The sequence below is a fragment of the Coregonus lavaretus genome (genome assembly GCF_964263955.1).
Source record: "Coregonus lavaretus genome assembly, chromosome: 29".
Lineage (NCBI taxonomy): Eukaryota > Metazoa > Chordata > Actinopteri > Salmoniformes > Salmonidae > Coregonus > Coregonus lavaretus.
In genome coordinates, this window is record NC_140016.1 from 14416653 (window position 1) to 14429671 (window position 13019).

Genomic DNA, 13019 nt, shown 5'->3' on the forward strand with positions numbered 1-13019 from the left:
CTGGAGACTCTTATCTCCCTCACTAACTTTAAGCATCAGTTGTCAGAGCACCTTACCGATCACTGCACATGTACACAGCCCATCTGAAATTAACCCACCCAACTACCTCATCCCTATATTGTTAATTATTTTGCTATTTTGCACCCCAGTATCTCTATTTGCACATAATCTCTTGCACATCTAGCATTCCAGTGTTAATACTAATTGTAATTATTTTGCACTATAGCCTATTTATTGCCTTACCTCCATAACTTGCTACATTTGCACACACTGTATATATATTTTCTGTTGTATTTTATGACCTTATGTTTTTTTTACACCATATGTAACTCTGTGTTGTTGTTTTTATCGCACTGCTTTGCTTTATCTTGGCCAGGTCGCAGTTGTAAATGAGAACTTGTTCTCAACTGGCTTATCTGGTTAAATAAAGGTGAAATAAAAAAAATAAAAAAAAGTTAGGACTGGGGATATCTGTATCATGTTTTGTGTGTACTTACCATCTTTAGATTACTGATGGTAATTGAAGGTTAACTAAATGAATAATTTCTCTTCCAGGAGAAAGAGATTCGCTTATCTCATTGGAATGTTGTCCAGTGATAGGGGGAGCAGTTTAATGGAGGTAGGCAGTATTTACGTCGTAAAAGTGAGCTACCAAATTAAGTGTGGCCTGGCTATTTTTGGTTGTTGTTTTTCAATTGGGTTTTTCAATTGGGTTTTTCAAATAAAAAACAACACACCTAGTATGACGTTTATAAAGGGTTGTTATTTCAATTTTAGGGGGTTTTCAACAGGTCAAAGGTGATAAGTCTCCAAGGAGCACACACACAGTGAATTTTATGGAGTTTTTCGGTTTTGATTGAGTTTAGGGTATATATGATTTCTTATGAGAATAAATGTCATGAGGACTTAATGAACACTTTGGATAAGTAACATTTATGAAATATTTAGAATGATGGTAATGTTTAGTATACTATGGGATGGAACAGTTCGTTGAATAATTTCAATTGCCTCTGAACTCTGTTTTGACTTTCTGGTGTTAATTAATCATCCACACTGGTAATTCTAAAGGCATGAGAGGAGGACTTTAAGATAGTTTATTTTACCAAGTTGAGGGTAATTTATAATACTGTGAAAAGTGTGAAGAAGATTATAATTTGGTAATAATATATATGATTTGAACCATAAAACAACAGAAGAGAGAGAGAGCTTTCCCTGAATGAGGAATACCTGTTGCTAGTAAATTGTACTAATCTTGGATTACTTTTACGGGATAGAAGTAAGTTGAGGTATTATCAAATGTTGTCATTCAAATTTCATTTTTATTATGCTTTAATAAACAACAAGTTGGTATTTGAAACTAAATTAATGCAATGAGCTGCAGTAATCAGAGGAAGGCACAATCTAATGCGAAACAGCTATTACCTAGATCATTTATTTGGTAATGAGATCAGGAAGATAGGAGCAATAAAGAAGAAAGGGACAGTCTCAAAAATAAATAAGGGATGGCAATTGGTTGATAAATTACCAATATTACCTAAGTGATTGTTTAGGTAGGTGGTAATATTGACACATGGGCAGTGACGTGTCAAAAGGAGGGATGGATCGTAGAGCAGATTAAACAACACTTTGTTGCATATGGGATTACTAATTATAAAAATAAAAATAAACGTTTGTTCAACATGTGTTATCTATGCTCAAAATAATCACCAGGGCAGACAAAGGGCACCTCAGGGTGAGTATCCTCCGGCTAAGTACCCTTTCCAGCAATTGGAATTTGATTTTATACAGTTATCACGGAGTGAAGGAAATAAATTTAGAGTAACCCCAAATAAAGATGGGTTATCCCCCTTTGAGAAAGTGTTAGGAAGACCTTACAGAATGCCACAGTTGGCAGGACCAGACAGGCAGACATAGAACTAGAGAGCACCCTAGCAGAACACGTGAGAAGGTAGTTTATTAACCACACCTGTATGTCAGAGGTTTTGTGCCCCACAGGTGAACTAAAGGAGAAGGTGACCCACTCTATATAACCTGGAGACTGGGTGTGGAACCAATCGTTGAGGAAAAATGATTGAAAGCAGTCACACTGGGAGGGACCATACCAAGTCATATTGGTAACTGCCTTCGCTATAACAATAGCTGAGAGAGCCACTTGGGTCAACGTTACCCACTGCAAAAAGGTAGGCCCACATACCAACACTGTTGAACACACACAGAGTTAAAGAGAAGAACTGAACCATTAGGGTTCGGGGGTAAACTCTGTTAACGAAGAAACCCTACCCCGACCTTTCATCACTGTGGGGTGTTTATAGAGGTGTGGGTATGGGTAAGTACCAGGCAGGTGAGTCAGGGACAGGATTGGGATGGCGGTTTTGGGGATTTTGGGGGACTCTGAGCTGCATCATCATGTTAACCATATTATGGATTAATCCAGGTCAACCTAAACAGGGGAATGATGCACTGATTCGATCTCGTAGAAATACTGAAACCAAGAAAGACTATTGGGGGAATTATTATTTTAATAGTTAAAGTCAGTTTAGGACAAGATGGGGGATTCAAGATACCATTCGACTTCTCCCATGAAGAGATAGGAGGTTTTGGGGGCTTTGGTAAGAAGGGGGCGTGTACAAGAAAGTTAGGTCCTAGAAGGTATGGTAAATACATTTGCACTGGGGAATGCTCATGTCCTTGGGCAAGGGTGTTTAAACATACCTGGGGAACATACTATGAGAATGGAATGGACGCAGTACACCGATGGGGAATTAAACAAACCCATGATAAATGTAAAACGGAACTGGTGATAACGGTAAAGTCAATTATGCAAGATGACATAGCAAGGAACTATTGGGCCTGTGTTGATGATTTCGGGGCAGATATATGTTTGAGGTTCATTTTTCAGGAGAGACATGAATCTTCCACCCCCGAGACAGAACAGCAGGTAGATCTAATGTTATCACCAGAGGTATCAAAAAACTAGTCTAATACCCCTTGGAAGGCCCTCAGAAGGAATCCTAAATAGCACTAAACCACCAAGGGTAGAATATTTCCTCTTGCAGGGTAGACAGGTTAGGTACCATTGCTAAAGAGTAACGTTACGCTTTTAATCATGGGGTAACCCTGATGAACCTGTATTGAATGAGACAATTTTTTTTGTTTTTATATGCAAACCAACTTATATACTTCAATGAGTATGATTCATTTCTATAACAACATATACTTTGTATGTGTGTAATAATTAGTCAAAGGGTGGATTGATAGATTAATTATTAATGACTAATTATTACACCCTGAAACTGTGTGAAATGTGTTAGAAATGTGTGAGTATAGGACCAGTAAAGACTATGGCATTGAGCTACTATTTAGCAATGTGAGTAAGAGTTAGACCAGACAACAAAGGCGAACTGTCTAAACCAAGATAAAGGGGCCTCCAAATTTAGGGAGGAGAGAAACTGTTAGGTTTTTTAAAGAGTATGCAGGATATTGTGAGGACGGCGATAACTAAGGAATGCATGTGTGTGTGTATGTATGTATGTATGTGTGTATGCATGTGTGTGTGTGTGTATGTGTGTGTGTGTGTGTGTGTGTATGTATGTGTGTGTATGTGTGTGTGTGTGTGTGTGTGTGTACTGATGGTCAGGAGAGCAGTTTTAAAGTGGAAAACTACAGCCCGCCTACAGAGAAGAGGGATGTTTGTATGACGTATGAGTATAAAAGATGGACTCTGAAATTGTGATGGCAGAACGTTCTCATGAATAAAGCCTGATGATTGTATGCTGGGCTGCTTGGTCTGATTATTAGAGATTTACAACCTCTGGGATACAGACTGAGTAATAAGTTCATTTTTGAAACATTGGGATAGAAATTCACGTAACATTTGTCGAGATCGGTGTGGAAGAACTTGACTGGCCTGCACAGAGCCCTGACCTCAACCCCATCAAACACCTTTGGGATGAATTGGAACGCCGACTGCGAGCCAGGCCTAATCGCCCAAAATCAGTGCCCGACCTCACTTACGCTCTTGTGGCTGAATGGAAGCAGGTCACCGCAGCAATGTTCCAGAAGAGTGGAGGCTGTTATAGCAGAAAATGGGGGACCAACTCCATATTAATGCCCATGATTTTGGAATGAGATGTTTGACGAGCAGGTGTCCACATACTTTGGTCATGTAGTGTACAGTAGACCCATTGAATTGTAAGAAACTCAAGTATAGTATAGTTCAGTTCAGTACAGTAGAGTATAGTTCAGTACAGTACAGTAGAGTTTAGTTAAGTTCAGTACAGTAGAGTAGAGTAGAGTAGAGTACAGTATAGTACAGTAAACTACAGTAGAGTACAGTACAGAACTATACTCTACTCTACTGAACTGAACTGAACTATATTCTACTGTATTGTACTGAACTATACTGTACTGAACTATACTGTACTCTACTTTCCTGTACTGTACTGAACTATACTGTACTCGCGTACTCACGTGTACTGTACAGTAGAGTACAGTACAGTAAAGTACAATACAGTAAATTATAGACATCTATGTTTGGGACACATTAGAATATAATTTGTAATTTGACATACAGTACCTTGACTAAAATGTCAATTGGATCACTAAAATGTCAATGATTAGACTATAATTTTATGAAAACATATATTATATTTACTCAATCATGATTGGCTTGATTTAGTTACCAATTTTAGAATGTGGATAGTTCAGAAATACTTTATCTTCCAATTTTGATAAGTGTTAAGTATTAAGACACATTTTTATTAATGGATTACATAAATTCGAAATGAAAAGTAAGTATACCAACACAAGCTTTACATTCATAAAATGTGAAGGTTAAATTGCCACAGTAGATTATCTGTGGTAAACGAGGAATGATTGTTAAATAGTCAAATCTGTGCTTAGTCTGCTCAAATAGAAGGTTTAATTTATTCTGAAGATAAAACCCACAAGAGGGCTAAATAGTCTTGAAAAATGTTGGCAGTAACCAGGACTTAAAGTTAATACCAAAATCAGTTTTAGGGAGCGGTAATATGGTGGCCAATTGTGGTTGCAGTTGAGATCAACTGTGTGGGTGATCTTAACGCATATTGATGGTTTACGGAGAGCTCGGCTCGTGTTGAGACAGTGCTCAATGTTGGTTGAAATTGACCTGTTATTTTTCACAACTGTTACGGATCAGTAAAGATTAAGTTGCGACATAATGCCTCTCTTTCTCAAACAGGAAGACCAGTAGTTTGTTTACTCTGTGCTGAGTAGAAACAGGAAGTGGGGAGACCGCATGTGTTTGGTAGAGAGGACAAATGTGTGTGAACAACTGCCTGCTACAGTAAATAGCACTGTACCCTGAGACAAAAGTTGCGTCCCAAATGGCACCCTATTCGCTACATAGTTCACTACTTTTGACCGGAGCCCTATGGAGCCTAAATATGGAATAGGGTGCCATTTGGGACGCAGCCAGAGAGAAACCTGTCCTCCTTTACCTTCAGCCAGTCCTCCATGTCTCCATCCTCTATCACCTGAAGCTCTTCCCCCTCTGTGATTGACAGCTCATCTCCTTGGCAGGCCTGCAGGAAGATAGGTCAGCTAATTCCACACTATAACACCTGAGAGGAAAATCTCATTCTTGTAATGTTGACATTTCTAAAAGTCCTGATATTGTCACCTGATAGCTGTAGAGAACCCTGCAAGCCAAGGGGTATCCACACGGCACTGAGCAGGAAGTTGAATCGATGAAAGTGTCACCATCATCATCGTAGTCGTCGAAGTCTGTGAACTCAAACTCGTCCTCTGAGATGTCTCCGTTGGACATGCGTGCCTCGCTCAACCTCCTGTCCCTTTCCAGCTCCTCGTCTGCCTGGGTCATGGCACTGCTCAACCATGGCTCCACATCCACCCCCGCCGACGCCAGCAGTGCCAGCCTGGACTCCGCCTTCACCCGACTCACCTGGACACACACACACACACACACCTTACTACCACCTGTCACCCCTCCCACATGTCTCTCACAGGTACCTTGTACCAGATTATTTTTCCTCAATGTCATCCCCTTTACAGCCACACCTCACACACTGTAACACATCACACACTGTAACACCTCACACACTGTAACACCTCACACACTCTAACACCTCACACACTGTAACACCTCACACACTGTAACACCTCACACACTCTAACACCTCAGACACTCTAACACCTCACACACTGTAACACCTCACACACTGTAACACCTCACACACTCTAACACCTCACACACTGTAACACCTCACACACTGTAACACCTCACACACTGTAACACCTCACACACTGTAACACCTCACACACTCTAACACCTCACACACTCTAACACCTCACACACTGTAACACCTCACACACTGTAACACCTCACACACTCTAACACCTCACACACTGTAACACCTCACACACTGTAACACCTCACACACTGTAACACCTCACACACTCTAACACCTCACACACTGTAACACCTCACACACTGTAACACCTCACATACTCTAACACCTCAGACACTCTAACACCTCACACACTGTAACACCTCACACACTGTAACACCTCACACACTGTAACACCTCAGACACTCTAACACCTCACACACTGTAACACCTCACACACTGTAACACCTCACACACTCTAACACCTCAGACACTCTAACACCTCACACACTGTAACACCTCACACACTGTAACACCTCACACACTGTAACACCTCACACACTGTAACACATCACACACTCTAACACCTCACACACTCTAACACCTCACACACTGTAACACCTCACACACTGTAACACCTCACACACTGTAACACCTCACACACTGTAACACCTCACACACTGTAACACCTCACACACTGTAACACATCACACACTGTAACACCTCACACACTGTAACACCTCACACACTGTAACACCTCACACACTCTAACACCTCACACACTGTAACACCTCACACACTGTAACACCTCACACACTGTAACACCTCACACACTGTAACACCTCACACACTCTAACACCTCACACACTGTAACACCTCACACACTGTAACACCTCACACACTGTAACACCTCACACACTCTAACACCTCACACACTGTAACACCTCACACACTCTAACACCTCACACACTCTAACACCTCACACACTCTAACACCTCACACACTGTAACACCTCAGACATAATACCTTAGACATAATACATATTAATAAGCCATAATTCTCATAATATTAATTAAACAGCACAACAAAACAAGGGTTGTAGTCAGCAAGGACATCTGGGGTTGGCATTAGCATCATACTAGTATCATATTAGCAGTACATTAACAGCATATTGGCTGCATTATGTTTCCTAAACCCAACTTATTTCTTGTAAGTAAGGAAACATGGTTTTCCAGGCCAATACAAAAGCTTGATCACATCACATAACGCTTACTCTGAGCCCAAGCCAACTGAGTAAAGCAGGAGGAGGTGGTGGGTTGAATTAACAGTACCAACTGACTCATGGTGCCAGCAGCATTTGCATTTGTCCTTGTGTGATGTGGGAAGTAGGAAGTATGCAGTGACTCACACATTCCATTCAGATCCAGATAGAGGTCATCCACCTGGCTCATCAATGGGCCAGGCAGAGTGGAGGAGAGAGCTCTGCTGTTAGCTCTACCAAGGCTCTAGTAGTAGAAAGCATCCTGCATCTGCAGAGGCTTGGCTATTGGCTTAGAACACACACAGCCTTGGTCTCATCACCCACCAGTCACTTAGCATTAAATAACTACATCCACCTCTACACTCTTCCAAAAAAAGGTGCTATCTAGAACCTAAAAGGGTTCTTCGGCTGTCCCCATAGGAAAACCGTTTGAAGAACCCTTTTGGGTTCCATGTAGAACCCTTTCCACAGAGGGGGACCAAAAAGGATTATCTTATGGGGACAGCCGAAGAACACCTTTGGAACCCTTTTTTCTAAGAGCATACAGAAGGCTAACCCCAGCACATCAAAGAGGAACTCTGGTCTGTTGATAAAGCCTGGTTAATGACTGATTGCCTTATCATTATCCATTTCCTGGTAGGGTGGAATAAGAGGGTAATGTTAATGTGAGGTCATTGTAGCATTGGGCTAGTAGTAGTCATACCTGGGATTTCCTCACACTCTCCTTCACCTCCACCATCTTCTGTTCCACATTGACTCCTGTGTCTCCTGAAAGCAGTTTGAAACGCCTGTCCAGCATCTGCAGGGCCTATGAGGAAGGCATACAGAGGTTACACAAGGTCAGGTTCCCGAACCAGAGGTAAACAGAGCTTTCGCCCACTACTCACCCTCTCTCCGTGAGTGATGATCTTGTAGTCTTTGGCAGCCTTAGCGGACCACTTGCGGGCCTCCTTGTCCAAACAGCTCTCCCCCTCAGCACTGGAGCTCTGTTGCTTCAGAATGCACACCTTTAGAAAGAACAGGAGAGGTGAAGCTGGGATTATCTCACACACAAAAAATTGCTGTTCACTACATGAAAATATCAACATTTTCACCTCAATCAGGGTTTTATTCAAACAGCTTTGTGGATATTAATTGTCATATAATGGTGTTTACATGGTAACCAAGGAGAGTGGTACCACAGTTAGCCACACCTTGTCTTCAGGGGCAACCTGGAAGTGAAAGCCGGCTGTTCTGGTGAAGACCGGGGACTCCTGGAGGAAGATCTGGATGTTCCGTTCTCTAGACACCTATCAGAGAACCAAACAAACATTTTCATGACTCCCACATTGGCACATTATTCCCTATGGGCCCTATGGGCCCTGGTCAAAAGTAGTGCACTGTATAAGGAATAGGGTGTTATTTGGGACACAGACACTAGTTCACGTCTCCCACAGAACAGAACATCAGTCAGCGGTCTGTCTGGCCTCCATCAGTGGTGCCCAGGTGAGGAATGTCACAGCTCTGGGTATTACAGTGGGGCTGCTGTCTGTGGTATGGTTTTACTGTGAGAAGAGCTTCAGTGGATCCCACGCACGGCCTCACCTTGGTGGAGTTCTCGCAGATCTTGCTAAAGTTACTATGCGTGGACTGGCAGGTGTCGATCTCTGTGCAGCACAGGAGGGTGAAGTGTTCTCGGATTCGCTCATACAGGTCACTGTCCAGTCTCTGTTGGGTAAACGACAGAGGTGAGAGCTGGGGTTATGGCCAGAGCCCTGACGCAGGACAAAATCAGAGATGTTTTGAGAAGGAAATGTCTTTGCTTATTTTCCAGTGTTTCAGTCAAAGTCTGAGGGATTGTAATCAACTGATTCATAATGAATTACATTGGTTACTGCAATAACAAGAGTTGAGTCACTGAGGGACATTTCCCTTGATTGAGAGATAAAGAGACACTTTCAAGAAGATTGTTGTGTTATGAATGTTCTGTGAGCTGAACTTTTGACTCACCTGATTCCTTTGCAAAGGCAAAAAGCCAAAAGGGAACATTTAAGGATTTCCTATTTGGGTTAATTTCTGTGTAGTTTGTGCTCTCTGCTCTACAGCTAAGACAACCACAACAGGACAGGAAAATATGTCAACTAGCAGTGACTCATCACAAACACAAAGGAAGGTTTTTTTCACTGATAGGAGATACGTCTGAGGGGACTATGCAGTGTTTTCAGACTTATGACAGACTCATGATGAGAATCCAGAGAGACAGTATGACGTTAGGAGATGCCAGGTGGTCTTACCCTCATGATGGCAGGCAGCTCTGCAGTGTAGTAGTACTGGTGATGGGAGTTGATGGCAGACAGCGTCAGAAGGTACTCATTACGCACCTCTGTCAGTCTCTGGTCACACTCCCTCAGCCTGGTATTCAGCTGGACAAGGGTTACAGGGAGTAGTGAGTAGAGGATAAAATATGTTTCATTATTACAATCAATTATACTATCAATATGTGTTTGATTTGATAGGTAATCAATAGGCAAAGTGCAAGGTGTCTAAGAAGAGTACAATATTCAACAACGTAACTGCATTATTCCTACATGTTTTATTGAAGACATTTCTTCATAGTAAAGCATATAACCGATAAAACACGATTTGCTCTTTGAGAAATATGTGTACTCTAGGTGTACTAACTAGCCAGGTGACAATTATGTGGCGGTGGTGGGGTACTTCATCCCATACCTTCATGTGTGTCAGCCTACAGTAGCCTACCTTTGAACTCATTTTCTGCAAGCCTGTCCTAAAATGGAAAATTCCATGGTCACTCTTCTTGAATCTGAAAAAGGTCACATGGGCACATGTGATAGAAATAATCAAACCAAGACCCTTATTGACATTATTATAAATAAGAATAGATAGACATAAAATATGCACTTCAACCACGTATCTCAACTAAAATGCAATGACTACAGGTTTACAGAACATCTAACATGCCACTACCTGCTCCTTCTCAGATGATGAATACTTTAACTATGGTACAAGTAGCCTTAAAGGCACAGTGCAGACAAAAACATGATTTTCTTGTGTTTTATATATATTTCCACACTATGAGGTTGGAATAATACTGTGAAATTGTGAAAATTATGATAATGCCCTTTTAGTGTAAGAGGTATTTCAAAAGACCGCCTGAAATTTCTGCCTGTTTTGGGGGGATAGAGTTTTGGCCTTAAGACCAATAAGAAAGAGAGTTCCAAACCTCTCTGCCAATAACAGCTAGTTTTTGGTTTTCCCCTCCCCACTCAGACCACTCCCAGACAGTCCTCGCAGAAATTCTTGCTTGAGAAATTGCTCTTTGCTAAGAAGCTATTTTTGTTTCTTTTTGACAATTTTAATCGAAAACAATCACAGTAAGGTACTTAATTTTTACCCAGAAATAATTTGATATTGAGATAAAAACGTCTGCATTGGACCTTTAAGGCTGTCACATGGGAACAAAGCAGGGCTAGAGTAAGAGTATTATTGGAAAATCAAAGAAAATAGATATGGTTTCATTTGGGCTTTTGTCTAACACAGTGATAGGCAACTTTGATGGGGGTGGGTGCCACAAAAAAACAGAACTCATCATGAGGGGCCGCAGTGGCTCGTGGGTCTGCGTACCCACATCCATACCCCCTACCTTGCAAGCAAAACATTTTAGCGGCCAACCTCGTGACAGCAAAGATATCTTTTTTGTTTTATAATTAATTTCCTGCAATTCCACACATTTTGCCATGGGGAGTAGAGAAGATTTTGCAATTTTATAACAAATGTCATGCAATTCTACTCATTTTGCAATGGGGCAGAGAGAAAAAGTGGCAGGCTTACAGCCAATTTCCTGCAATTCTACACATTTTTCCATAGGGTGGAGGCAAATGTTTGCAGTTTTTAATATGATAACTATGATCAATGGGCCCCACTCTAGTTGGTAATTTGACCATGCTTACTACACGTTTAGATAGCTGGCCGCTAGATTAATTTACCAATCAAAAAAAAAAATGCTGACATGGGCTAATTGAGTGACTGCTGATGCACAACCACATTTCGAAATTTTACCTTGTGTATTCTATTATTCTAACTCTCAACAGTAAGTTGAGACCCCGACTGAGTTCCCCCCCCAAAAAAATTAAATATATTTTAATTACTTTTGACCAGGCCCACACTCACAGACTTACTTGGCCTGTGCATCAGCAGCTTTCTCCCTGGCCACGTTAGTCATGTGACTCATCTGGTAGTATCTCTTCTTGACTTTGTGGAGCTCCCGTAGTGCATCCACCACCTCACCCTGTACCCTCTGCAGCTGCTCTAGGCCCTAAAGGGGTATTACAGTGGAATACAACAATATGCATGGACGGGACAGCGTATAGGGGTAACTGAAGGAGGAACTCACTGCATTTACACTACGTCAAACTGTCTCTAGACTTACAGATTAACTATGCCAAACTGTCTCTAGATTGACAGATTAAACAAATCCAATAGATTAAATGCTGATTACGTTGTGCAAAAGGCATTGTATTAAATGACAAATATTAAAATATAGTTTTGGAGTGGATTTCTTCGTTAAAACAACATGCTCTGGTTACGTAATTGAATAATTTTCATAAGGAGGAGGCTATCATAAGCTACACTCTCTATTAAACTAGGGGGAAAAGTATTTGATCCCCTGCTGATTTTGTACGTTTGCCCACTGACAAAGAAATGATCAGTCTATAATTTTAATGGTAGGTTTGTTTGAACAGTGAGAGACAGAATAACAACAAAATCCAGAAAAACGCATGTCAAAAATGTTATAAATTGATATGCATTTTAATGAGGTAAATAAGTATTTGACCCCCTCTCAATCAGAAAGATTTCTGGCTCCCAGGTGTCTTTTATACAGGTAACGAGCTGAGATTAGGAGCACACTCTTAAAGGGAATGGAAGAAACACAAAATAACTGTCAATCTCCCTCGGCCTGGGGCTCCATGCAAGATCTCACCTCGTGGAGTTGCAATGATCATGAGAACAGTGAGGAATCAGCGCAGAACTACACGGGAGGATCTTGTCAATGATCTCAAGGCAGCTGGGACCATAGTCACCAAGAAAACAATTGGTAACACACTACGCCGTGAAGGACTGAAATCCTGCAGCGCCCGCAAGGTCCCCCTGCTCAAGAAAGCACATATACATGCCCGTCTGAAGTTTGCCAATGAACATCTGAATGATTCAGAGGAGAACTGGGTGAAAGTGTTGTGGTCAGATGAGACCAAAATGGAGCTCTTTGGAATCAACTCAATTCGCCGTGTTTGGAGGAGGAGGAATGCTGCCTATGACCCCAAGAACACCATCCCCACCGTCAAACATGGAGGTGGAAACATTATGCTTTGGGGGTGTTTTTCTGCTAAGGGGACAGGACAACTTCACCGCATCAAAGGGACGATGGACGGGGCCATGTACCGTCAAATCTTGGGTAAGAACCTCCTTTCCTCAGCCAGGGCATTGAAAATGGGTTGTGGATGGGTATTCCAGCATGACAATGACCCAAAACACACGGCCAAGGCAACAAAGGAGTGGCTCAAGAAGAAGCACATTAAGGTCCTGGAGTG

General features: G+C 41.7%; 1 protein-coding gene across 1 annotated transcript in view; it reads right to left on the reverse strand.

Annotated features, from left to right (window-relative positions):
* LOC311105113 (F-BAR and double SH3 domains protein 1-like) overlaps positions 1-13019 on the reverse strand; it is a 47489-nt gene that overhangs the window by 22419 nt on the left and 12051 nt on the right. The window contains exons 6-14 of the mRNA XM_084147135.1: positions 11610-11746; positions 10171-10234; positions 9705-9833; positions 9016-9138; positions 8625-8720; positions 8319-8438; positions 8135-8239; positions 5663-5944; positions 5481-5564 (exon numbers count right to left, since the gene is read on the reverse strand). Of these exons, the coding sequence (XP_084003261.1) occupies positions 5481-5564; positions 5663-5944; positions 8135-8239; positions 8319-8438; positions 8625-8720; positions 9016-9138; positions 9705-9833; positions 10171-10234; positions 11610-11746 (1140 nt within the window). The remainder of the gene's footprint in view (positions 1-5480; positions 5565-5662; positions 5945-8134; positions 8240-8318; positions 8439-8624; positions 8721-9015; positions 9139-9704; positions 9834-10170; positions 10235-11609; positions 11747-13019) is intronic.